Genomic DNA, 25,743 nt, shown 5'->3' on the forward strand with positions numbered 1-25,743 from the left:
AGTGATGCTATGATTTACTATGCCATTGACAGATCTGTTTGATTACTGGCATAAAATTATTCTTATTGATTTGCAAACAGTTCTGATTTTGTTGTCCAGTATTCCCAAAATTATGTTTTTTTTTTTAAAAGTTGTCGAGCTGTATTGATATTTATAACTTTAAAGGCTAAATATAACTGAAAGAATTTAAGAATTGAGACAAATTAACATAATATTGTAATATAAGTGTAAAAAAAATAATATAAATAACCATATAATGTAAAATGTATTTCGTTATTTTATTTTTAATCTTTTTAATTTAATACTAGAGTTATAATTTAAAACTATCTGTATATTTTGTCACATTTTGAAAGTAAGTATTTCTAATATAATTTTAAAAAAGAAACAGTTGACAAGTGCAACTAACAACTTATCACCGTTTATCTGCTTCAATATTGTTAAAATATTTTGAAGTTATACTTCTTTAGGCGCGTTATGGAAAAAATTATGAGAGTGAAATTTTAAGATGCGCGCGAATCACTGTTACACTAAACAGGTTGAAGTTGGTTCCTAAAATTTTCTGACGTTTGCATCATTCGTTATTTTTTTTGGTTTCTTCGTCTATTATTAGGACAGGCAAAGGGTTCAAGCCCATACAACCGTATTAATTTATTTAATAATTAACTGTCAACGCCATGTTTGCAAATATTTTCCAAAACGTAGAATAGCACGAGGAATAAATAATTTTAATGATTTTTGCCTCGTTACATAAGTACACACACACTTTTTATTTTTCATTTAATCATACACTTTTATTGTTTAATTGTTTTAGTAATGTATGTAAATTATAATAATTGTCTGATCACCACAAGTAAACAGAGTGCCACTTAGACAACTACACTATTATCTAGCTCGGCTTGCTTTCTTGCTCTTGTCGAGGGTCTGTGGCGGCGGAGGCGGCTTGGCCGAATTGTGTCGGCTGTACAGACTGTAACACACAAATTATAGATAATACTTGATTGTTAAATTTCAAACACATCAGGACGTCTAAAATCTGAACCTCTTCTAATCCGAACGCGTTACTCTAATATTAAATACATTCTTTGAATGAACTGCCCAAGTTCATTCCTGTGCCAGAAAAATGCTTTTACATAAATAGCGAGACAAACTTTTACCAAGGCTACTTTGTACCGGGCCCGGCTAGATTATGAGTACCACAACGGACCCTATTTCTGCCGTGATGCAGGAATGTGTGAGCACTCCTGTGTTTCGGTCTAAAGGGCGCCGTAGCTAGTGAAATAACTGGGCAAATGAGCCTTGACAACTTCTGTCTCAAGGTGACAAACACAGTTGAAGTACCACTCAGAATTTTTGGGTTTTTCAATAATCCTGAGCGGCACTGCAAACCTTTATTGATTTATGGTGTATGTGGATGATGCAGCTACTGTACTCAATAACTTTTGTATTAATTTACATTTACTTTTTTGACTTACTCGTGTAAGACATTGACTATTTGACGTTTGAGTGTGTTTGTTGCATCATCTTACATTTTACATATTATATTGTAATTGAAATGATCTGTAAATCTTGATATAAAAGAGTGGCAATGAGTTTCTTGCTACTTCTTCTCATTAGTTTCTTCCCTTTACGAAGTAGCGGTAGATTCAATAAGATTTTTTTTTTGACATTCATAAGTGTCATTTCCGTGACCTACGTGAATAAACTGATTTTGATTTGATTTGAAACATAATCCTAGTGCTATACTCATTTCCCAAGAAATGATGCATTCAGACGGGATTCCTTTGAATTCTATTGCTAACTACATTGATCACACAAGTACGAAATAGTATCACACAAATATTCGACTATTTGAAGTAATTGGATCATTAAGTTGTAGCGCAAACCATAAATATAATTTTTCCTTAAATAAATGATTCAGTATTTTGCTTCTACAACTGTTTCCACATACAGCAAACTTGACCACATAATAATGACTTGACAACATAATAAACAGGTGAACTTACACCCGGTATGTCTCTGACCGCAGATAGTCTAGAACATGTGATGGTCCAAGTTTGAGCTGGTCTTCTATTGGAGGAATCCAGAAGTTGCCTTCGAGTCTCAGCACTGATTTATTGCTTGCAAGGTCCAGTGATCCTAGAACATAATAATAACAAGTTTTGTGGCGGCAGTGCAATGAATTTAAGTCGAGAAATTTATCGAGCCATCATTATTATAATTTTCGCTGTGCCTAAATCAACATGAAAGTTGCAACAGATTTCAGATTGGTTTTTAGTTATTAACCTCCATCTCTAGCTATGTTTATAACAGTTCCAATTCTTACCAAAGCTACTATCAAACTTATTGTTAAGATTGATACCATAAAACAGAATGAAAGTGATAAAAAAAATTGTTAGGAAATTCGAACTAGGTATATAAGTTATTGGTATGAGCCAAGTGCAAAACATTTTACCTATACACTTGGAGGTGTACTTTCACTGTATACCACATGATTTTACAGATAACTATAAAACTAGCGCCTGTAGAAAGTGGTTGAAAAATTATGATAAAGTATTAAGGAGTCATTGGTTGTATATTATATAGTGACTGGTGAAGCAACCAGGATATATCTTTGAAACTGAATGAAAAAGCCAATCGGTGGAATCAGAGATTCCGGATTTACCTATCAAGTAAACTGCACGTGTTTTTTACGAGTCTCCAGATCATTTGCGAAAAGGTGTTGAAAAGTCGAGAAATTCGGCGAAAATAGTGCACACAGACACAAAGGAACTCACAAAAGCTGGAAAACGGCATAGTTCAGTGGCAAATATCAGTGATTCTCGCGAAAAATCAGTGGTTTACGTTAATTTATAAACATACCTATAAATAATAATCTATACGTATCACCTATAACGCAGTTGAATTTGGCAACTCCACTTCCGACGTTTGACGCTTGCTGTCAAAGAATAACAACTTAACCATAGACTACCAGAGTTACCAGCTCTCAAAATGGGTTGCCAGAAGAAAGGAAGACCTACCAACTGGTAGAAGTGAAAAAAATATGGACCTGCAAATCCTCCTTTCAAAAATGGAAGAACAATTCGAAAAACAAACAATAAGAATAAATGAAAACGTCACAACTCAAGTCTCACTATCGACGAAAAATTAAAACCAATATTGGAAGAAATCCAAAAATTGAAACAAGAAGTTAACCTCCTCAAAACAAAAATACAAAACTTGGACCGGGATTCTAGAAAAAACAATATAATCCTCCACGGAGTTACGGAAACTGAAAAAAGTCCTGTAGAACTTCTGGACCTGGTTTTAAAAGTGTTCAATGAAGCCAGCGAAAAAGGTGGTATTGATAATTGGGATAAATGGGAAATCAGCAGCGTTCGTAGACTTGGAAAACCAACTGAAAAGAAAATAAGACCTATACATATCACTGTTACCCTACAATGGCGCAAAATAGAAATGTTCAAGAACAAAAAATTTCTTCCACAAAACAGCTATATTAGCGAAGACTACTCAAAATAAGTCCTAAATAAAAGAAAAGAGCTAAAAATGCAACAACAGGAGGAAATAAAAAATGGAAAACACGCCTTTATTCGATACGACAAACTTATTATAAAAGAAAAACCAATAGAAAAAAGAAAACGCTCACCATCAACGTCACCGAAAGTAAACATTCAGTCTGACGATGAACAAAGCACTGCGCCAACAAAAATAAATAAAACTAATAAAACGGAGAAAGTACACCGAGCGAGATCCAACTCGCTGAACATAACGAGAAAACAATAGCAACTAAAAGACAGAAAGAACCGGAACCCTTCTTCAAGCCGGCCGGTCACCGAGGAGAAGTACGACCAATACCCTCCAGGAAATATAATTCAAAACAACAAACCAAATACTCTACTGCCAAACCAACATCTTACCAATATAAAAAGCTCAAAACATATTAATAATGATAAACAAAGAAAGATACACAAACTAAACACTAAAACAGAAAAACATAAACTCCCTGAAAAAGAAAACAACCTAAACATATGTACTTATAATGTAAGATCACTGGCAACAACAGAACGTCTACTTGAACTGAACCATGCGCTCGAAACAATAAATTATGATATTATTGGAGTGGCCGAAATACGAAAAATGGGAAGTGAAATAGAAGAGCACCAAGAATACATTCTCTGCTACAAAGGAGAGACTAAAGGTCACTACGGAGTAGGATTTCTAATAAAGAGGGAATACAAACACAATATAGCCAATTTTGCCGGTATATCTGAAAGAGTAGCTCTGTTACAATTGAAATACCAGGATCTAACAATATCACTGATACAGGCATACGCTCCAACCAACAGCTTAGATAACGAAGAAATAATAAATTCTACTCTGACCTTTCATCAGCCCATGATCTAGCTGGTAAAATTGTACTAGTAATCGGAGATTTTAATGCCAGAATCGAAAAACCTAAAGCCCACGAGCATCCAACTATGGGAAAATATGGATATGGAAAGCGAAATTCCAGAGGAGAGAGACTACTACAATATGCAGCTGAATGCAAACTAAGCATTATGAACACATATTTCAAAAAGAAAGAAAGCCGCAGGTGGACTTGGATCTCACCCGATAAAAAGACAAAGAATGAAATTGATTTCATATTGAGTAACAAACCAAAATTAGTAACAAACGTCGAAGTATTAAATAGAGTCAAATACCCATCAGAACACAGATTACTAAGAGCTACACTCAATATAAAAATACCTAAAAAGAGCCGAAAAACATATAAATCTCTACCTCATCCTCCAAAAACAGATAGCGAAAAATCTATGTATGTAAAAAATCTCACAGAAAATATGACATCACTAAATGAAGTCGGAGACACAAAAGATGTACAACTCTATTATAACAAATTAGAAGAAGTCATAACAAAAAGTCTAAAGTATAATATGAACAACAAGAAAACCCATAGCAAAAAGAAGATACTTTGTGAAGACACGTTAAAATTAATTAACCAACGCACAGAAAAACTGTTAAAAAAGAATAAAACCAAGGAAGATAAAAGAGAACTCACAAAGCTATTTAAACTAACAAATAAAGCTATCAGGAAAGACTACAAAAAACACAGATTCATAATTACACAAAATAACCTTCTACAATACAGAAGCTCAAAACGAGCATATAAAGAACTCAACACAAACAAAAATTGGATTCAGAAAATGAAAACTAAAGAAGGAGAAACAAAAAATAGATATGACATCATAATGAATGCCACAGAATTCTATACAGAACTTTATAAAAAAATACCAGAAAACCCCTCTAATGATGAACTCTCCCCTAACATTGCACAAACAGATGGAAATCAAGATGGGCTTGAAGAAATTTCGTTACATGAGATAATCAAACTTATAAAGAAATTGAAACCAGAAAAAAGTCCTATGAAGCACCTATATTGCTAACAAGCTTAGCGAAACTTTTTAATATGGTACTTGAATGCGAAAAGGTCCCCAATCAGTGGTGCAACTCAGATATAATTCTACTGTATAAAAAAGGGAATCCATTAGACATCGGAAATTACAGACCAATAAGTTTATTAAACAGTATCTACAAGTTATTTGCATCAATCTTGAATAGCCGAATATCACCTGCAATAGATATGAATCAACCAATCGAGCAGGCGGGTTTTAGATCTGGTTTCTCTACAAATGACCATATGCATGTATTGGAACAAGTTATTGAAAAATTTACAGAATACAACCAAATACTATACACAGCATTTATAGATTACTCAAAAGCATTTGATAGCATAACACACAACTCAATTTGGAAAGCACTAGAGAATTGCAAAATAAACCAAAAATATATACACATACTACAATACATCTACTCAAATAGCGTAAGCAGAATTAAACTAGAAACTTTTGGCGAATACTTTTCAATAGAAAAAGGGGTGAGACAAGGAGACCCTTTGTCACCCAAACTATTTATAGCTGTACTAAACGAAATATTTCAAAATGTAGATTGGAAGAACAAAGGCCTTCCTATAAGAAACCAGAATCTGAATCATTTAAGATTTGCAGATGACATAATCCTTTTTGCCAAAACTGCACAGGAACTGGAGAAGATGATCCGAGAGTTAGACATAGAGAGTAGAAAGGTAGGACTGCAAATGAATACTACCAAAACCAAATTAATGACGAACGGATCTGAAACCCCTATCTCTGTAGAAGGAAACAAAATCGAATATGTGAAGGATTACATATATCTCGGGAAGAAAATATCATTTAACATAAATAATAATGAAGAAGAAGTAGATAGAAGAATTCAAATCTCATGGAACAAATTTTGGTCTCAGAAAGAAATTCTAAAAGGGGAGTATGAACTGCACCAGAAAAAAACAATTATGGACACTTGTATCCTGCCAAGTCTCACATATGGATGCCAAACATGGATATTTACCAAAAAAATAAAAAACAAGATAACAACATGCCAACGAGCCATGGAAAGGAGTATCCTAAAACTAAGAAAAATTCAGAAGGTTAGAAATACAGACATCAGAAAAAAGACGAAACTGACTGATACTGAAAACTAAAGTGGCAATGGGCTGGACATATATCTAGGTGCAGAGATGGAAGGTGGACGGAAACAGTGACGAAATGGACAGGAACACACAGCAAGCGGAAAGTGGGCAGGCCCAAGAAACGGTGGTCTCAAGACATTGTAGAAGTGGCTGGAAGAGATTGGATGTATGCTGCCCAAAATAGGAAAAAGTGGAAGGAAATGGAGAAGGCTTTCCCCCAGACTTTGGGATCCATCAAAGACTAACACACAAACAAACTACCACTAACATTTTTTTTTAATCTATTTACTAAAACAACTAACAAAAAATAACCACATGAAGTTTGTTTTATACACCTACTTAATTGGAAAGATGGAAATAAAAAAGCTTAATTATTATTATTAAGGAGTCATTGGTTGTATATTATATAGTGACTGGTGAAGCAACCAGGATATATCTTTGAAACTGAATGAAAAAGCCAATCGGTGGAATCAGTCTCTCCTTTTGAGGATTTGCCTATTATAGTTAAGAAAAATTGAAGCATTGGTATGTTTTTTTTTTTATTTATAATAAGAGGTATAAGATTTTTGAATCTTGCCTAAAGGGAAGTGAATGTAATTCGAGAGGCCATTCAAGAAGTTCCCCAAGGAAATTGGAACGAGGAATGAGTGCAGGAATAGAATTTGAAAACAATAGTTATAATTAATGGGAATCTAGAAACTGAGTATAATTACCCATTTATGAGTAAGCAAGAAGATAAAACAAAAATAGTTAACAACATCATTTACTTTCTGTGAATTGTATTTATTATATTAAATGTAATGCAAAGCAAACCATAACGAATTAATAATAAAAATGTTACTTTTATGCAATAACCTAATGTAATATACAGTTCCAATTACACATGTTTTAGTCCTCAAAAGATTGTTTTAAATATTATATTAAATACAGAACTATGAAAAACAATCTCACCTATTTCAGGAGGTAGCACAACCAATCTATTTCCCTGCAGATGTAACTCACGGAGCCTTGCCAGCTGTCCTAGTTCCCTTGGTACTTCAATCAAATCATTCTCCCTCATTGACAACTGCAATTTACAAATTATATAAATGATAAAATTATTATACTAACAAATATGGGTTCTATAAAAAATTGAAGTTGTGACCTGTGATGAAAAGTGGCTTCTATATGATAATTTCAAGTCATGTCAGTGGTATAAACACAACAATATACTAATGTGTAAGTGTACTCATCAAAAACCAGTGTTTACTGTTTGGTGATCACTTCATTACCTAATTCACTTATGTGCCCGAGATTCCATCAAGCAATAAGGCTATTATGCTCTAGAAAGTGTGTCCAGGCACATATTGAATATTGCTCTCTGGTCTGGTGCAGCCCAATATTATCTTAATTAACTATTTGAGCACAATTTGCAAAACAGAGCTGTTTGACTTATCGGGGATCAGTACTCTGTGAACAGCTCAATCACTTGGGGTACCATAGAGATGTTGCTTCATTGTGTGTTTAATACCCAATTTAATACCTGGGTGTTTCAGAGACCTTTGCATGTTATGGCACAAACTTGGACAACATCCTCGGGATACTTCCACCTTTGAAATTACATTGAACTTTCTGCCACATGTAACTAAAATGTGGAAGAGCTTCATTGTGTGATATTTCTAGGATGGTGTGACAGGGGTAAACAAGAAAGGGAATCAGGAAAAGGGCTCATCTGTTGATTACTGCTCAACTGACACTAAGTTTAAAATTAACAACATTACTAAGCAGTCATGTAAGACACAGAAGATGTGTCAAGTCATAAATCTTTCCCAATTTCCCAAACTTGATTCTTTCTGAATTATCTGTCTGTGCACCACTTTTGAATGAATGAATCTCTATGAGAGAGCAGCAATAATAATAATAATATTGACACACTTTTTACACAAATTATCTTGCCCCAAGTTAAGCATCTATAGCCTGTGTTATGGGTTACAAGACAATGATGTATATTATACAATATACTTACTCAAACATACATATAAACATACATAAATACATTTAACCATCCATGACTCGGAAACAAACATTCATCATATAAATGCTTGCACCTACCACGATTCAAAAACGGGACCTCTAGCTTAGTAGGTAGGATCGCTAACCACTCGGTTATACAGGTCGTCAGTAATGGCACAAACAATTTATCTAGATACATTACTTACAATTTGGAGATTCTTCAACTGTCCAATCTCTGGAGGTAAATATTCAAAGTCATTGTCACCTAGGTATAGGGCTCTGAGACTTTCTAAAAGAGAAATAAACATGTTTAATTATATGAAATGATTGTATTTTAATGGAATGATTATTTTTAATCATATACAACAACAATTATGTTACATTAAAAATAAAATGTTTGAATTTCGAAAATGTGATTCTTATAATATTAACATTGTTTGTGTCTAACCATTTTTTCTGAGTAAGCAATTTTGTTATTATATGATTTTAAAGATAGACTTGGAGTTTCTTATCAGTTCTTCTCCCCATGTCAAAGCCCCTTTGCACAAACTGATGTAGCTGATGTTTACCAAGTATTATTGCAATATGTAATGTTATTGTAACCCCGTATGGTAAATAAATATATTAAAGGCATAAAAGGCATTTATTTTCTCAAAATTGATTCCTTTAGAATTCTTTTTGATGTCATTTCTTATACTACTAGATACTACTACCGCTTCGGAAACAAATGGCGCTCTGAGAGAGAAGAAGCGGCGCAAGAAACTCTCCCAGCATTCTTTTTTTTGCGCTCTTTTTAATAAAAATATACAATATTGTAGTCATTTCTTTCGCTTAAAATAATCACAATCTAGTCCCAGGCTGTCCGATCATTTAGATATTCAGCAGTGGAGTAATAGGATTTACGACAGAGCCATTTTTTTATAAAACATTTAAATTTATTTATAGATAATGCCTGAACAGTGGCTGGGACTTTATTGTAGAAGTGTATACATTTACCCTTAAAGCTATTATGTATCTTATGAAGCCTACTAGAATTAGTTACAAGAAATCCCTTATTTCTAGTGTTATAATAAATGAAAAATATGGATATTCATTTTTGAAATTTCTTCTTCAACCCTGGTTTAAGTAGAAAGTTATGAGAAACAAAATTAGTCTTGCCATTTGGTTTTTTTGTTGATGGTTTAGTTCAGAAAAAGTGAAACAAAAACTTATAGATTATCATACTCCTGACAATATATAATGAAACATGGGTAACAAACAAAGTTACACTGAATATTATACTATACAACATAAATATACTTAATGCTCCTTAAACCATAACATGTAATATTAAGCCACCCCACACTTATAATAATTTTTGAAACAATAATAATAGCATTTCAAGACACACAAATTTCCTTCAATCATGACAATTATTGCCCTCAAAGTGTTGATGGAAAATGGTAAAACAAGAAGAGAATTCAGGCATTATTCATTTCATCTTTAAGTCACAGAAGATGTTTATTTACACTATATATGACTAAGATCCAAGATAATCAGTAGGATCTACCCTTATTCATAATTTTCTAAGATCTATCTTTTTACAAAAATGACGTATTAACTACTGCCTCTCAATACATTCTACCTATATGTGTACTTCTCAATCATAGGTAGGCACTACACACACAGTGGTAGATTTTCATTTATTAAAAATATTTGAGTTTAAGACATATTATGGCTTATATTTCTTCCAGACCAAAAATAAATAAATTCAGCTTACCCATCATATAGAAATTTCCAGGTAGAGTTGTTTCTTTTAGATTGTTATAAGTCAAGTCCAAGATTTCCAAAACAGGAAATGCACCAAACCCTCTTGGTAAGGTATACAGTCTGTTGAGAGAGACATTTAGAATGCGAAGTTTTGGCAGAGACGATAGACTGACTGGCAACTCTTCTATGTGGTTGTTTGCTAGATTCAAGATCTCCAAGTTTATCAAATTCGCAAGACCTGCTGGTACTGCATGCAGTTTATTGTGACTCAAAGTCAATCTCGTAATGTACTCTAGAGTAACTAAAAAATATAAAATTAATTAAATGATTTTCCTTTAGGCGTTGCCGAACAAATTATGAAGTCATAGTTAAAAATAAGTTTACTCATGAACACCTACATGAATTTACCTATTGGATTAAAATACATAAGAATCGAATTTTATGATAAGAATAATAATGAGATTATTTCAGCTATTCGATAAACAAGAAAACATAATTGTAATATCTAAATCCTGAAAACCTTTCATAATAAGTACATACAAACAAGTCCTATTCTAAAAAAGGCAAAACAAGTTAAAGTAGGACATAGCTCTTACATAGGCCTGGTATTTCATCAAGGCTAGAGATTCCTTTGTCAACCAAATCAATTTCTGGGTTGTTTAATTCTTTCGCTTCTTCAATTATCTTTTTAGCTTTCGACATTTTAGCAGTGTTTGGTATACAGGAAACTGGCGGATGACTCATTGCTGTTTCTTGATTGCAGTTAGAACTGGTAAACCTAGTAATACTAACCAATAAAAAACAAGTAAAGATTATGCATTGTGCACTGTGATTGGTAAAAATAGAATAATAAAAATATATGTCAAAATCACAATCACATTATTGACATCTATCAATGTCAACACATTTTTTTTTTTGGATTTTATGGCCTGGTAACGAGACCTTTAAGCCTTGTCTTTTTTCGGTGACTTTCGCTTTGAGAGCGCTTTACGACTGTTCACTAACTTTTAAATGTTATTTACTGTACTCTTAATGTATTTGTACAAAGGCTTGAAATTATGTACATCACTTAACAATTTTTCAAGCGGCGGCGGGCGGGAAGAAAGATTATAATCATTGACTTCACTCAACTCACTTGCAAGCACTAAACTGTCAATTAAAAAGCTTTGACAATCGAAAATCAGGTTTTTCATGTCTGCGTTGCTACATCCACAGTGCGAACATTCACTATTTCGAATAATGCCAAGTCTTGCTAGGTGTGACGGTGCAGTATTATGGCCAAAACGCAATCTATTAAATGTCAACACAAGAAGGGCTTACACCGAGTTAACACGTTCGAGAGTCATATTGATTAACTAGCAGCTAGTGCGTTACAAGAACTATATAGTTGGAGATTTTATTTTATTTTATTTATTGGGAACAACAAACAACTATACATGACATCTTACTTAATAATTACAATTCTTACAATATAAATACATGTATAATCAACTACGTTATCCACAGATTACTTATTTGTGTTAGAGAAACAAATTCACTAAACTCACCTTATCACAAAGGTTTTAAAATACATACATATACACATACATAGAATCATACAAATATACATATTAAAACTTATACACATTATATAACAATATTAGTCAAAGATTACGAAATTATTTTATGCAAATTGTTAAATATCAGTTTCTTAAAGGTACCCACTCTTGTTTCTAGTATGTCAATGTCAAGGAAGTTTTGGTTATAAGATGAGACCATCCTATGAATTGGAGAGCGCATGCCAGCATTTGTACGACACTTTTTTAGGGCAAAAAGTTGATGAGCGCGTGTAGCCCTAGAGAGATGACGTACAGGAACTCGGTAATACAGCTTGCGTGTTAGATCAATGCAATCATATTTATTATGACATATATCATATTTCTATATGATATGAGTCCGTTGACAACGTGAAACGTCTGGCTTTTAAATCTAGAATATTGTATCTTTCAAGCAATTGATCATACGAAATATTGGCTTTTGTACATCTGTAGTGCATACTGCGTAAAAATCTTTTTTGTATTGATTCAAGATACTGTATGTATTTACTGTACAGTGGGTTCCAAATAGAAACAGCATATTCAAGTTGTGATCGTACAAGCGTTTTGTATAAAAGTAACAACGTCGAGGGTTTCTTAAAATCAAGAATTAATTTACTGTCTAGACTAAGTCCCAAATCATGGACATTATCGACCTTAACAAGAGAAGTTCCACAAAGAGAGTAAGGAGAGTTAATAATGTTTTTTTTACGTGTGAAGGATATGTAGTTGCATTTGTTTAAGTTAAGATCCAACTTATTTTTGTCACAGTAAACACTCAAACGGTCCAAGTCTTTTTGTAGTTGATGACTATCATCTATGTTGCAAATGGACTGATATATCTTAAGATCATCAGCATACAGAAGAAAGTTACTAAATTGAAAATATGAGCTGATGTCATTTATAAATAAAATGAAAAGAAGGGGACCAAGAATTGAACCTTGTGGAACTCCGGAGCTTATCAGAACTGTGTCCGACTCATATCCGTTAATGACAACCCTTTGAAAGCGATTGGTTATGTAAGATTTAAACCAATGCCAAAGATTTCCACAAATGCCATAAGATGAAAGCTTTTCTAGTAACAGTTTATGGTTCACTCTATCGAAAGCCTTTCGGAAGTCAGTGTATACACTGTCAGTTTGAGTGTTGTTGTCAATATTTTCAAAAAGCTCTGTAGTATACACTAACATATTTGTAACAGTAGAGCGTCTTTGAACAAAGCCATGCTGACAAGGACCTATGATATTATGCAAACTGGGATAAATAGCCGCATGTACTAATTTTTCAAAAAGCTTCGACAGAGTAGGTAAGATAGATTTGGGTCGATAATTTTCAACATTTTTCTTAGATCCACTTTTGTGGACTGGTGTTAAACGAGCTAACTTCCACACTGATGGGAAAAAACCTTCTTGGAAACATTTATTAAATATTAGGTGTATAGGTTTAAAAATGGATTGAGCAGTATTTTTCTGAATACATATTTTCAGAAATTTTTGACGTTATCTTTATACTGTCCTCTATGAGATTCATGTACTCAGTATAACGCTGGTGCGACACCTTTTTGAAATGCCTACGGTACATAGAAAACTCTTCGTAATCTATCCTGTTACCGTACTTTTTCCATTTGATCCAGACTTTGTGTTTATTTTTAAAGATGTGTATCAAAGAAGAATTGAACCAAATGGGGTATTTTTTATTACTCATAATTTTTGTTGGAATATGATCTCGAATAAATCCATATATAGTTTCATAAAATATATCAACAAAGACTTCGGCTGAGTTATTCAACACTAGGCTATCCCAATCTGTTTTCAAAATTTTATTATTTATAACTGAGTAGTCTGCATTTTTAAAACAATAATTTGCCTTAGGCTTATGAGGTATATTGTGTAATCTGGAAAATGGCACAGTAACATAAAATGGAGGATGGTGTGTATCTGCTGGGACTAGTGCCATAGAAGCATTTGATACTACGCCCTCGCTATCGTTTGATAAAAATAAGTCCAATATTCTATCATTTTTATTTTGTAAATTATTATATTGTACGATATTCATAATAGACATGAAGTTAATTAAGGCATTACTTGATTGACATGAGCTGCGGCATACAGGCTCCAGATAATTATTTCCATTATTAATCCATTTAATCGTAGGAAGGTTAAAGTCACCAAATAGATAATAAGTGTAATTTTCAGTGTGTTGTAAAATGTCCTGTAAGTAATTAATATAAGAGAAGTAAACCTCTTTACCTTGGTTAGGAGGAATGTAAGCATTAGAAATAATGTATCGACCCATATCTGTGCGCAATTCGAGCATGATGTGGTCAACAGGAGATCTACATATAGTGCGATACAAGACACTATTTTCTTGTAATATTGTTTTCATTAAAAGTCTCTAAATTCATGAAAATTAAATATAAATGTTTTTTATTCATCTATGTGAGTAATTGAATTATTACCTAATATGTGCTAGAGCAGGATGGATATATAAAAATATTTTAATATTTATAGCCTATATCAAACACATACTAAAATTGTCATGTACCGCACTGAAAAAATGGCTAAAACTTTTGTCCTGTATACAGGAATTAGTGAAGTTCAAGACATGATAAATAAAACAATCAATATCGATAGTCAACGGTTATATATTTTGGAAAGTGTAGGAAAATAACATAAATGGTAAACATAATTAGTAGGTAAGTAGGTACCCAACTAGTCAGGAAGTAATATAAAAAATAGGAATGGTTTTTGTTAAAACATTCAAGACACATTGCTTTAGAACATTCAGCACAGCTGGTGTTTACTTTTTTCACTCTTTTGTCTGCTTCACGACTGGACATTTCTTCTCGAAACTTCTTGTAGCAGCCAGAACACGACTTTCTTTTTGTTTTTTTTTAATGAGAGTGTGGTATTTTTGCGCAGGTTCCCTTGCCTCATCTTCGAAATTCACTTTGGTCAGTGATTTGATAATAGATTCTGTAAAATCTAACATGGTTTCTTTGGAATTGTTTACAGCGTTATAAGCTATCCAGTATTGACTATACAAGTGCCAAATAATAAGCTTATCATCAGCTTCCTGAACCATTTCAAGCCTCTTCGCAGTGAAGAATAATAAGACGTCATTTGGTCATTGTAATCAACACCTTTTTTTGTTTATATTGTACACTAGCTGACCCGACAGACGTCGTTCTGTATATAATAAATAAAATAATGTATTATATTAGTATTATTATTATATATAGGTAGAAGGTAGATACAAAGTCCGGTTTCATTATAGCTTCTCCCGTACCTCTTCTTTTACTTGTTTCTTTTATTTGAGCATCATGTTTTATGTACGTCGTTAACATCATCACCGGACTTTTATCAACCCACTTTATAATCTTGACTTGATTTTTCCTTTTTTAATTTTCGCACCTGTAATTACTTTTGGCAGCCCTTTTCTATTCATTCGTATTGTACCACAATAAATCGTTTTCTTTTCAATCAGTTCTTCAGCCAGACCCATTGATGTATAGAAATGATCAGAAATTTATTAATAATTTTGCCATTATTTTCTAATCCTTGAATTAAGTTCATTACGATTTCATGAGCAACCTTTTCCTGTATAAATGACGACTGGTAACTAAATCTGTTGAAATTTCTTCTAGCCAGTCTTCAGTATTTCGTGTTGGTTAGTTGACTGAGTACCTAATACTTTCAGAGTCGTGAGAAGATAAATCTTCATTATTATCGCTTTTGTCTGAATCCGAATCATTTGTGTTGGAAAACGTAGATGTAAGTGAACTATCAGTATCACTGTCACTTTACCGAAGAGTCTTATTCAGGCATCTTTTTTTATTTTGTTTAGAAGTCTCATGAACTTCACTGCATTGAGGTACAGGATCTAAGTCTAATGCTTTTAAAATTGTCGGTGAGAAATCGTGTTCGACGTTTTCAGGCAGTAGTGTGTTATTCTGATAACCAGACAGTGAATAGTCTACTACTATAATATAGTTGTAGTTTTGTATATCATCGATCTTCTTTTGTTGGGTTAAGATTCTGTTTACCAAGGAATTTTCCAAAACTTTGTGTTCGATATTAAAATGGACTGTAGATTATTTAGTAGGCGCAATAAGCAACCGTGAAAAAAAGAACAATGCATGTACCACCTACCTTTACTGCTCCTCGCCACACAGCATCCACCGGTGCACGGCACTACAGGAACCAACGTGGTTCGAGCCGCGAGCCGAGACTTGGACGCTTACTCGGCAGCTTGTCCACCGACTGCAAGTCTCCCAAAGGGCTATGGAAAGAGCTATGTTGGGGATTTCTCTACGTGATCACGTCCGAAACACCGAAATCCGCAAGAGAACGGGATTAACTGACATAGCAAAAACCATAGCCTCTAGGAAGTGAAAGTGCACGGGCCATATTTGTCGTAGGTCCGATGGAAGATGGAGTAAAAAGTTGTTGGAGTGGAGACCACGAAAGGGGTTTCGGAATATTGGGAGACAGCCAGCAAGATGGACGGACGATTTAGTGCGAGCGGCTGGGAAGGACTGGATGCGGAAAACTCAAGACCGCACAAAATGGTCTAAAATGGAAGAGACGTTTACTCAGTATTGGGCAGATCAAGGTTAAAACACAAATATAATGAACGCCATCTAGCGACAGTACACTACGGGCGTAAATTATTTTTACTAAAAATAACGCAACGCCATCTCTTAGCCTGGGTAAACTGATTTTACAAGATTAAAACATCAGTGGCATCTATCTTCTGTGGTTCTGTCATCTGTGATTACTAATTACTATTCACTGATGACTGAATACTGATCATTGTTGTTTTAATGTTTTTGTGATAACAGGAAAATATTATCTAGAAATTGTGTAATTTAATTAATGTTTTTTTGAGTTGTAATAACTGTAAAAGTAATAGTGGAGGAAAGCAAATATTATTTTTCTGTAACGAGTGCAGTGGAGCCGATGGTTTTATTGTAAATTTGATGCCGTTTTATTGTTATTCAGTTATTTACACAAAGTTTCAACTATCATAAACTATTGTTATCTCACTAATTAGCATGATTGTAAATCAGGCATAAAATAAATCTGGTGATTATTGTTATAAATTCTTGTTCATTGATAAATAATAATAAGGCCCAGGTGAGTACTGAATTTTTTACAAATCAAAAAATATATAGTTCACAGTTCAGATTCTATGACACTGTTTTATTAAGTCATCAATTAGTAAACAAATAACGTCGAAATTATTTCGAGTTTTCCTTGTATGATTCATAGTTACTCGGAATTTAACGGACTCTTTAAATACTAGACAAGTTTGTGCCTCGAGTTTCCATATTATAATAGTACTAAGTATATTTTTTTTATGACAAGAATGTGAAATATATGTTCAAGTGCTGCAGTTCACCAGTGGGAGGTGATTATGGGTCCCACAACGGCGCCTATTTCTGCTGTGAAGCAGTAATGTGTAAGCATTATTGTGTTTCGATCGTTCTGAAGGGCGCCATAGCTAGTGAAATTACTGGGCAAATGAGACTTGATTTTATGTCTCAAGGTGACGAGCGGAATTGTAGTGCCACTCAGACTTTTTGGGTTTCCCAAAAATCCAAAGCGGCACTGCATTGTAGTGGGCAAGGTATATAAATTACCATCAGCTGAACATCTGACTTGTCTCATCCCTTACTTTCATAAAAAAAAAGTTCAGGATTACTTAAAAACTATAATGGTACATATTTAGCTAGGGCAAAAGGTTAATCAATTTTAAAAAAATTCTAGCTATGAGTGAGAGACCACAGCCACTGAAGGCCATCAATAGGCTGTTTGATGGGAAAGAACCATGGCAAATTGTAACAATGACAGCATCTTCAGTTTTGGCGCTTGTATGGGCTCACAGTATTTACAATGCTAAAGAAGGTAAGGAGAAATTTGAATATTTTATTTCTATTCTATTCTATTCTTTCTAGTGGCTTCTGTGGAAGGGGCACCACAACTCGCCAATGTCACGTTTCAGTAGACCAACAAGCTTAGAGTGTGTCATTTGATCGGTGTAAACGAATTTATAAGGATGTATTTATGCATTCAGATTGTCTTAATGTGGTGTGCATGTTCAGTGTGTTTGTCAAGGAACTTTACATACCTAAATTGTACTGTACACAAAAACAACCCAACTAAGCGGTCTAATTGCGGAAACAGGAGCCCTTTACCAATACCTACAATGTACAAAATTTCCTTCGACTTTTTCCTTCGACTTGATTACTTTATTATGGTGTGGTGTTATTACGTAATATTTTCTCAATTTTATTTAATCTTATGAAACTTTTTATTAAAGTTTGCTTAAATTTTATTTGAATAATTTAGAGAGAGTATATAACACAGCTATGCCCATGTCTTGTTTCTATATCTGTTAATAAATTTATTTAAATATTTTTAAAACATTTAAAATACATGTTTATTGCAACTGAGTTTTTATATCTTGACTCCTGACTAAATTTTACAAAATACATGATCTTAAAATTACACACATTGTAATATTTTCAAATGTATTTTTAATCAAATCTGTGTGACATTTTCTTTGAAATATCATGTAAAAAATGTGTAGCCCCATCTTGAGGCAAATTATTGCAACATGCATCTGATTCAATACGCATAATATAATTTAAACTATGTAAAGGTTAATGTATTGCAACTCCATGGAAGGAAGTAATAACAATTTCCAAAAAAAAAAATAACTCTGATCTTCTAACTAGGATGAATCACTCAGAAGTAGAACTACATGTAGAAGAAAAACAGGCAAAAATTGTTTTTATACAGACAAAGAGAGTAATGAATCTGTCGTAAATAGTAAACTTAGCTGACCCAGCAAATATTGTATTGCCATATAAAATAATGTAAAAAATCAATAATTAAAATTTTTAGGCTATAAAAATAGATGACGACCAATTCTCAGACCTACCAAATATATCATACATAAAATTTATTGTACTACAAATAACCATTATATTCGATTGCCTTATTGCAAATCTATTGCGTGTCTGTGGATGGATTAGAATAATATTAAAATCGCAATATGAAAGTAAGTGTTGATCGTAGATGGGTGAAAATTTGAAGTTGTGTGTATTTTTTAATGCTGAATCATAATTAAATAAATTAAAAAAAATGTCAAAAAAAATTTGTGTACTTTTTTAATACATGAATAATTTTGATTTTATTCTATTAAATTTCATTGATATTGTTATTTCTGATTTGTTTGTTATAAAATATACCAATGTCACATAAAATATACCAATGTCACGTAAAATATACACGTCATGTGCTAGTACTAAGATCAAATCTATATAAACATATATAAACTCGAGAACAGCGGGACGGATTTGTCAAATTTAGGTCTTGAATTATTTGTGAAAGTCCATGGAAGGTTTAAAAGGTGAATAAATAGGAAAATGCTGCTAAATTAAATAAAAACAACAAATTTGTTTTTCCTTTGATGTGTCCATACATAATTTATATGAGAGTTAGATATAGAGTTAGATAGAGAGTTTATAGAGAGATTTATTGACACACGGTTTGACAGTTCTGCTGTGAAACAATTTCATTACGACAGCAGGGTGCATATTTTACGAAGCAATTTTTGATGTTATGAAATATTATTGACAAATTCATATAAAAACTTTATTTTATTTATTATAAACAGAACAATGTCTGTCAAGTCAGCTAGTAATATATAAATTCATATTATGTTATTGATCAAATGTTTGCCTTTCCAGTACACATGTACTGAATCATACACATGCCATATTCAGTGATAATATGAGTCTTATTTGTTCCTCAACCTTGAGTTTGATAGCTCCAATTAGGTTTAATTTATGTGCTTAATATATTCTTTGTTTGTATTCTAGTTTTATAATTAAACCAGACCAGTGGGAGGCTCCTTTGCACCGGATGCCGGCTACCTTACCACCACGGCATCTATTTCTGCTTACACATTACTGCGTTTCGGCCTGAAGGGCGCCGTAGCTAGTGAACTTACTGGGCAAATGAGACTTGACAACTTATGTCTCAAGGTGACGAGCGCAGTTCCTGTGGCAGAATTTTTGGGTCTTTCAATAATCCTGAGCGGCACTGCATCGTAATGGGCAGGTCGTATCAATTACCATCAGCTGAAAGTCCTGCTCGTCTCGTCCCTTATTTTCATAAAAAAAAAGACATAAATCTCTTTTTTTTATATAAGAGGAGTCAAATGGGGCAATATGATGGGCAAAAAAAAGATGCTCACTGGATGCTCATGGACATCCGCAACAATAGCTGTAAAGAGATGCGTTGCCGGCCTTTAAGGTGGGAGTATGCTTTTTCATAAGTCATATTGGTTCGGGAAAACAGCAGCCGGTAATTGATTCCACAAAGTGGCTGTGCGAGGCTTGAAGTTTTTATATGGTGGTGGAATTCGACCGCTGGAGTCAACCCAAACAGCTCCTCTGAGCACACCCCGCGATAAATGTGGTACAAGATGCAGAGAGCCCCCATCTCTATGCTACGCCAAAGAATCAAGCCGGTAATAACTTGATCTTGTTGTAATGTTTGAGTAGGTGTATGAAAAAGTGGACAACTTGTAGAATTTTTTTGCTTCTACTGGTGTTACATGGATGGAAACCACTCAGACTCCACAAAAGAGAAAATTGCTACTCTATCCCTTTATTTATTTTGTATAGTCCATGTTAAGCAATTGCTAAGGTAATAAAAAGATGTCTGACGAAACATTTGATAGAGGATTTAAAACAATTTAGTGCTGTGATAATTTTTAATGACTATTTCATTGCAAACAGTTCTAATATTAAATGAAGTCATTCTTCTAAACTGAGACTTGTATATGTTTTGAAAATTTAAAAAAAATTGTTTAAAGGGGTTTCCAATTATAATAAGGATTGGCTATTTTGTTCACTCAAAATTTCACATGACTTGGGGAATGGGCAAGAATAGAATTAGTTAGTTTAGCTGGGCTGACTACACACTTAGCCTCTTGATTGGGCCATTGTGCGTTTTTTCAAAAAGTCTTCTTACTCCAACCAGCCCAGATCATTCCAGAAGTCTAGCAGTCTTTTTAAGTTTCTGCAGGCATCTGGAAGCGATGCTGGTAATTGGAGTATTTGTGCCCGTTATTCGGCCACACTGCTGCACTCCATAAGCACGTGTTCTGGCGTGTCCTCTGCCTCCATGCAACCTCTGCACAAGGGATGTCTGTTACATCTATGACGGACAGATGTTTGTTCAAGGGACAGTGACCGGTGACTACACCTACAATTGTGCGTATATTCTCCCTGTGTAGTCTCATCAGGTTGCGGGCGAACCTCTTTGGGGGCACCGGAACCGCATTCTTTGTTGGGCAAGAATAGATTAATAAGAGCTTTAGCATACTAACGGCAGTTCCCAATATATCTATATATATCTCTTACTTGAGATAAAAATCGTAACTATCGTTGACTTTTCTGTCCCAATAAACTTATCAACGGTAACTCACCTTATCCGTACACGCTGTATATCAATGGGACGACGTATAGCTTACCAGCGATAGAAGTTTGTATGGAAATTGCAATTCACGCGTTCTAATATAAGGCGATAAGAATGACTTATCGGGTATATTGGGACAGCTTCAGATTATTGACAGCTAATTACTGACAGTAGAGTGTAGTAATTTATCTCTTTCTTTAGATAGTATATTAGGAACGGCTTCCAGGTTAGTGAGTTTCTGTGTTAATGCTTGATAGAATAATCGATCCAAGAACAATATAACCCAAGGCCACCGAACCAGGCGTGTGTCATTTTGCGCTTAAGGTATGAAGTCATATTTATCCTCCCGCGCTGAATCCTCGAGGTAGATAAGCGGTAGGTTCTCAATCGCTCACCGCGAGACCCGTGCTGATTTTATCGCAGTCATAGATACATATTTTCCTTTTTTTATTTGGTCGGAGTAAATATCCTCTTAAAAACGGAGAACCAAAAAAATATCTATATTTATTTTATAAGGTAATTATATATTTTTTCGGCCCTCAAACCTATCTCTGTTGATGGTAGTCGTTGAAGATCACTTCTGTAACTGCCAAAGCCTATATCGGCATACTTGGCTTTTATATATGAGGAGACGGTCAGTTCCGTAGTCACATGGAAGAAGGCAAAAGCTTGGTGTACTCAATATGACAAGACAATACTTCACTATAAGCTATCGCCTGCAACTTTGTAAAATTTGGCCTCACAAGGAGTACTGTTCTCACATCTGGGCGGGCCAGTTTACATTACAATACAGAGCGGATCAGATCATCGACAATCAAGTGATCTCCGATCGGCTTCAGACTCTTTGGCGTTGCGGACAGATATGGTGTCTCTCTACCTCTTCTACCGCATGTATCAAGGGAGTCCTCTGATGAGTTGTTCAGATCATACCAGTACCAGTAGCACCGGAAATCCGCGACAAGAACCAAGCTTCTTTTTTTATGGAAAATGTGGACAAACGAGCGTACGATACGGGTCGCCTGGTGTTAAGTGATCAACGCCGCCCACATTCTCTTGCAACACCAGAGGAATCACAGAAGCGTTGCCGGCCTTTAAGGGCTGTACGCGCTTGTTTTGAAGGTACCCATGTCGTATCGTATCGAGAATATTCCCACCTGAAAGGCCGGCAACGCATCTCTTGACCTCTGGTGTGCGGATTTCCATGGGCTTTATCAATTCCCATCAGGTCAATGTGAGCTTCTTGCCCTTTAGCCCCTTATTATATAACAAAAAAAGAATAGCCACCACAGAATATATAATCGGATTAGAATTATCTACTGTATTGTGTGACACTTCAGATTTAATTGTTTTAAGTGACCAGGCTAAATTAATATGTCTTATAATTATAATGATATGCTTATCAGTCGTAATTAATACATAATTATAGAAAAAATGAGCTCATGACTTAAAATAATATAACAACGTTATCTCAACACACTGATGTTGAGATAAGAATATAATACACATTGAAAGATGAAACTGAATATACAACGTGTTACATATATACCCTGTAAAATATAATTAATTATCTAAGCCATAGTTTCTCAACCTTATTTTGCTCACCGCCCACTTTGAGAATATGTTTTTTTAGTTTACTTTAGTACGTGATTAGCGTGTATTTTTTTGCCTTTTTAGACTATATTTTTTTATCCACCCACGCCCCATATGCGCCATCTCAATGCCTCCTAATTTTCTCTGGGTCTTCTACTGCCCCCCCGAAAGTCTCAAACGCCCACAAAGGGGGCGTTATCGCCCACGTTGAGAACCTATGATTATGGCTTAGATAAGCCAAAAATTTTTCAACCCTAGTAGTAGTAAGGTGTCATGTCAGGGAACCAGATTATTAAACAGAAAGCCTTTCGTACCTATTTTATCTAATAGCTGTCTACTTTAATAGTTTTTATTTTTCATTCATAAATGTCTACTACGTCGATACAACGATGTTGTTCAAGTACTGGCTTCAAAAAAAATTAAGTTGAAAAAAATTGTTATGTGAAGGACAGAGTTTATTTCTCCGATTGCCCAATGGTTGTCGACATGGAACAGCGTGTTGGATCGGTTTTCGCATCAATAACACCGACAATGGTGTGAAATGCTACACAAGCCATATCCCGACGAGCGAGTTAGCAAGGCGGAGCACACTTTTAACCGTTTCTGTAAATTTGACGTTTATTATGAAAAAGTAAGTGTGAACCACCAACCGAGCTGGTTGTTCCGTAAGTTTGGGGTCTTTTAAAATTTTTGTCGTTCCGCGAATTAGGTAGAATTTGTAACATCCTGTATACATATATACTTACCCAAATAAAGCAATTCAAATAGGGCAAGAGTATTAATTATGATTACTTTGAGCTTACAATTGAATAGAACATTATTTTTTTGGCAAACAAAGCAACACCTACAGAATATAGTTTCCTCAAGCTTACTAACTAAGGCAGTAGAAATGGTGTGCTTTAACTAGAGGGACATAATAAAAATAGTATGATATTTCAGAAGCTATATTTAATATGACATACATAACACTAAAGTCTGTGTTTATGTATCAGATTTGAAGCAAGTATTACTCAGCAAGTCTTATTACTAGGTTGGTAACACTGTATCTATTTATTCTTTTAGATCATTTATACGTCTAGATAGACTGAGCAAGCTGTGAAAACGCCTCTATTTTGAGCAATACACGCACACTAACACAAAGTGACAAACAAATTGCGAGTGTAAGATGTAGCTTGTCACGCACACTAATGTAATAAACTTGCCTGTTTTGTGTAGCAGCAAGAGGCTCTGTCTAAACATATAAATCATCTAAATTTAATCTATTATTTCAATCGTGTGCATTTTATTTTTTTTCACCAGTTCATTGGTGTTTCGTTAATCTCAATTGGTATTACTGCCAGCTGCTACTTCATGTTTTACAGATTTTATACTCATCTCATCATATATATAAGAGATTTCCACGTATATAGTCACTCATCACGATATCTCTGGAACCTTTAGAGCTAAAGACTTGAAATTTGGAATATTAGATTATTATTTTAGAATATTCCTATATTCTTTTCACCGAGTAGAGGTTAGCTAAGAACGGATTTTCCAAAATTCTATCCGCAAGAGCTTGTAATAATACAAGTATCAAATTACTTTAGTGTAATGATAATCATATTTATTCTTTAAATAAATTCCCTTTACAGAATTTAAAATAGAATGTAAGACAAACGATAAGAACCTCGATTTTAACATTATTCATCGGAAAAGCTTATCCCACAAACACTCAAGTGCACATTATTTTTATTAAGAATTTATTTGGAAAACTATCACTAAGTTATATATTGCATATGCTAACAGTATCCCAAAGCTGTATTCCATATCTCCAGATGGGTTTTAAATTATTCTTGTAAATGGTGGTTCCGCTTGGGGGGTAGATAACTTGGACCAATCAGCCAATAAATGTTTCTTAGGCGTATGTCTGTTTGAGCTTAGCCTAGATATGCTTTCGTCATGTCAGTCGCCTATATTTTTAAAAAAAATGAAAATAAGGGACGAGACGAGCAGGACGGTCATTTGATGGTAATTAATGCGCCCTACCCATCACAATGCAGTGCCGCTCGGGATTCTTGAAAAACCCCATAAATGCTGTACGGCACTACAATTGCGCTCGTCACCTTGAGACATAAGATGTTAATTTCATGAGCTACGGCGCCCTTCAAACGGAAAAACTGTAATGCTTACACATTAATGCTTCACGGCAGAAATAGGCGCCGTTGTTGTACCCATAATCTAGCCGGCATCCTGTGCAAAGGAGCTGAGACACTGGTATCTCACATTTTGCATCATCAGATTGAAGTATATTTTATTGACAATACAGGTTAACAGGTGGATAAGTTTTCCTTGATAGGGTAATCGTAGCATATGATGCATTAATTAAAAATAATAATAATTAACTATTGCATAACATTATGTACAACCCTATTGTCGAGCGTTACAAGGCATTGTGTAAGTACTTACTGTGAGCAACAACCATTCATTTGAATCATCGTTTTCACGAAGTATCCTTACACAAATAATGAATTCAAGCTCTTAAAGGTTTCAATATAGAAAACTTTATATTTATACAGTTCATTCTTGATAACGTTTTATAAAATGTTTGGTATTTAAAACGTTTTAAACTTACACAATTCATATATTGTATGCAGCGCCTTACAAACTAATTTTCTTTGTAAATTACAGCTATTGATTGAAAAGAGTGGCCGTTGAGTTTCTTGTATGTTTTTCTCATATGGTAGATTCAGTCATTTTATAAGAAATATTTATAGTGACGATGCAAAAGCGCTTATATTAA

General features: G+C 34.1%; 3 protein-coding genes across 3 annotated transcripts in view; 2 read left to right on the plus strand and 1 right to left on the minus strand.

Annotated features, from left to right (window-relative positions):
* LOC126967142 (myosin heavy chain 95F) overlaps positions 1 to 25,743 on the plus strand; it is a 152,319-nt gene that overhangs the window by 95,356 nt on the left and 31,220 nt on the right. The gene's annotated exons all lie outside the window — the stretch shown is intronic.
* Positions 761 to 11,077, minus strand: LOC126967225 (ras suppressor protein 1). The gene is made up of 6 exons (XM_050811717.1): positions 10,900 to 11,077; positions 10,314 to 10,604; positions 8,761 to 8,843; positions 7,514 to 7,628; positions 2,004 to 2,136; positions 761 to 967 (listed from the first exon to the last, which is right to left on the minus strand). Exons 1-6 carry the CDS (start codon positions 11,045 to 11,047, stop codon positions 883 to 885), a joined length of 855 nt encoding a protein of 284 aa, XP_050667674.1. The 5' UTR covers positions 11,048 to 11,077; the 3' UTR covers positions 761 to 882.
* The window catches only part of LOC126967172 (sphingosine-1-phosphate lyase), a 31,707-nt gene continuing 22,634 nt past the window's right edge, over positions 16,671 to 25,743 (plus strand). Inside the window, exons 1-2 of the mRNA XM_050811640.1 lie at positions 16,671 to 17,015; positions 17,649 to 17,786. Of these exons, the coding sequence (XP_050667597.1) occupies positions 17,651 to 17,786 (136 nt within the window). The 5' untranslated portion in view covers positions 16,671 to 17,015; positions 17,649 to 17,650. The remainder of the gene's footprint in view (positions 17,016 to 17,648; positions 17,787 to 25,743) is intronic.

This window comes from Leptidea sinapis, chromosome 12 (assembly GCF_905404315.1).
Source record: "Leptidea sinapis chromosome 12, ilLepSina1.1, whole genome shotgun sequence".
Classification (NCBI taxonomy): domain Eukaryota; kingdom Metazoa; phylum Arthropoda; class Insecta; order Lepidoptera; family Pieridae; genus Leptidea; species Leptidea sinapis.

Excerpts from the sequence above, each read along its gene's own strand:
- LOC126967225 (XM_050811717.1), bottom strand. The coding sequence starts at position 11,047 with ATGAGTCATCCGCCAGTTTCCTGTATACCAAACACTGCTAAAATGTCG. Across the intron at positions 10,605-10,899 it reads TGATGAAATACCAGGCCTAT|TTACTCTAGAGTACATTACG; the intron begins GTAAGAGCTATG and ends TATATTTTTTAG. Across the intron at positions 968-2,003 it reads CGGTCAGAGACATACCGGGT|TCTGTACAGCCGACACAATT; the intron begins GTAAGTTCACCT and ends TGTGTGTTACAG.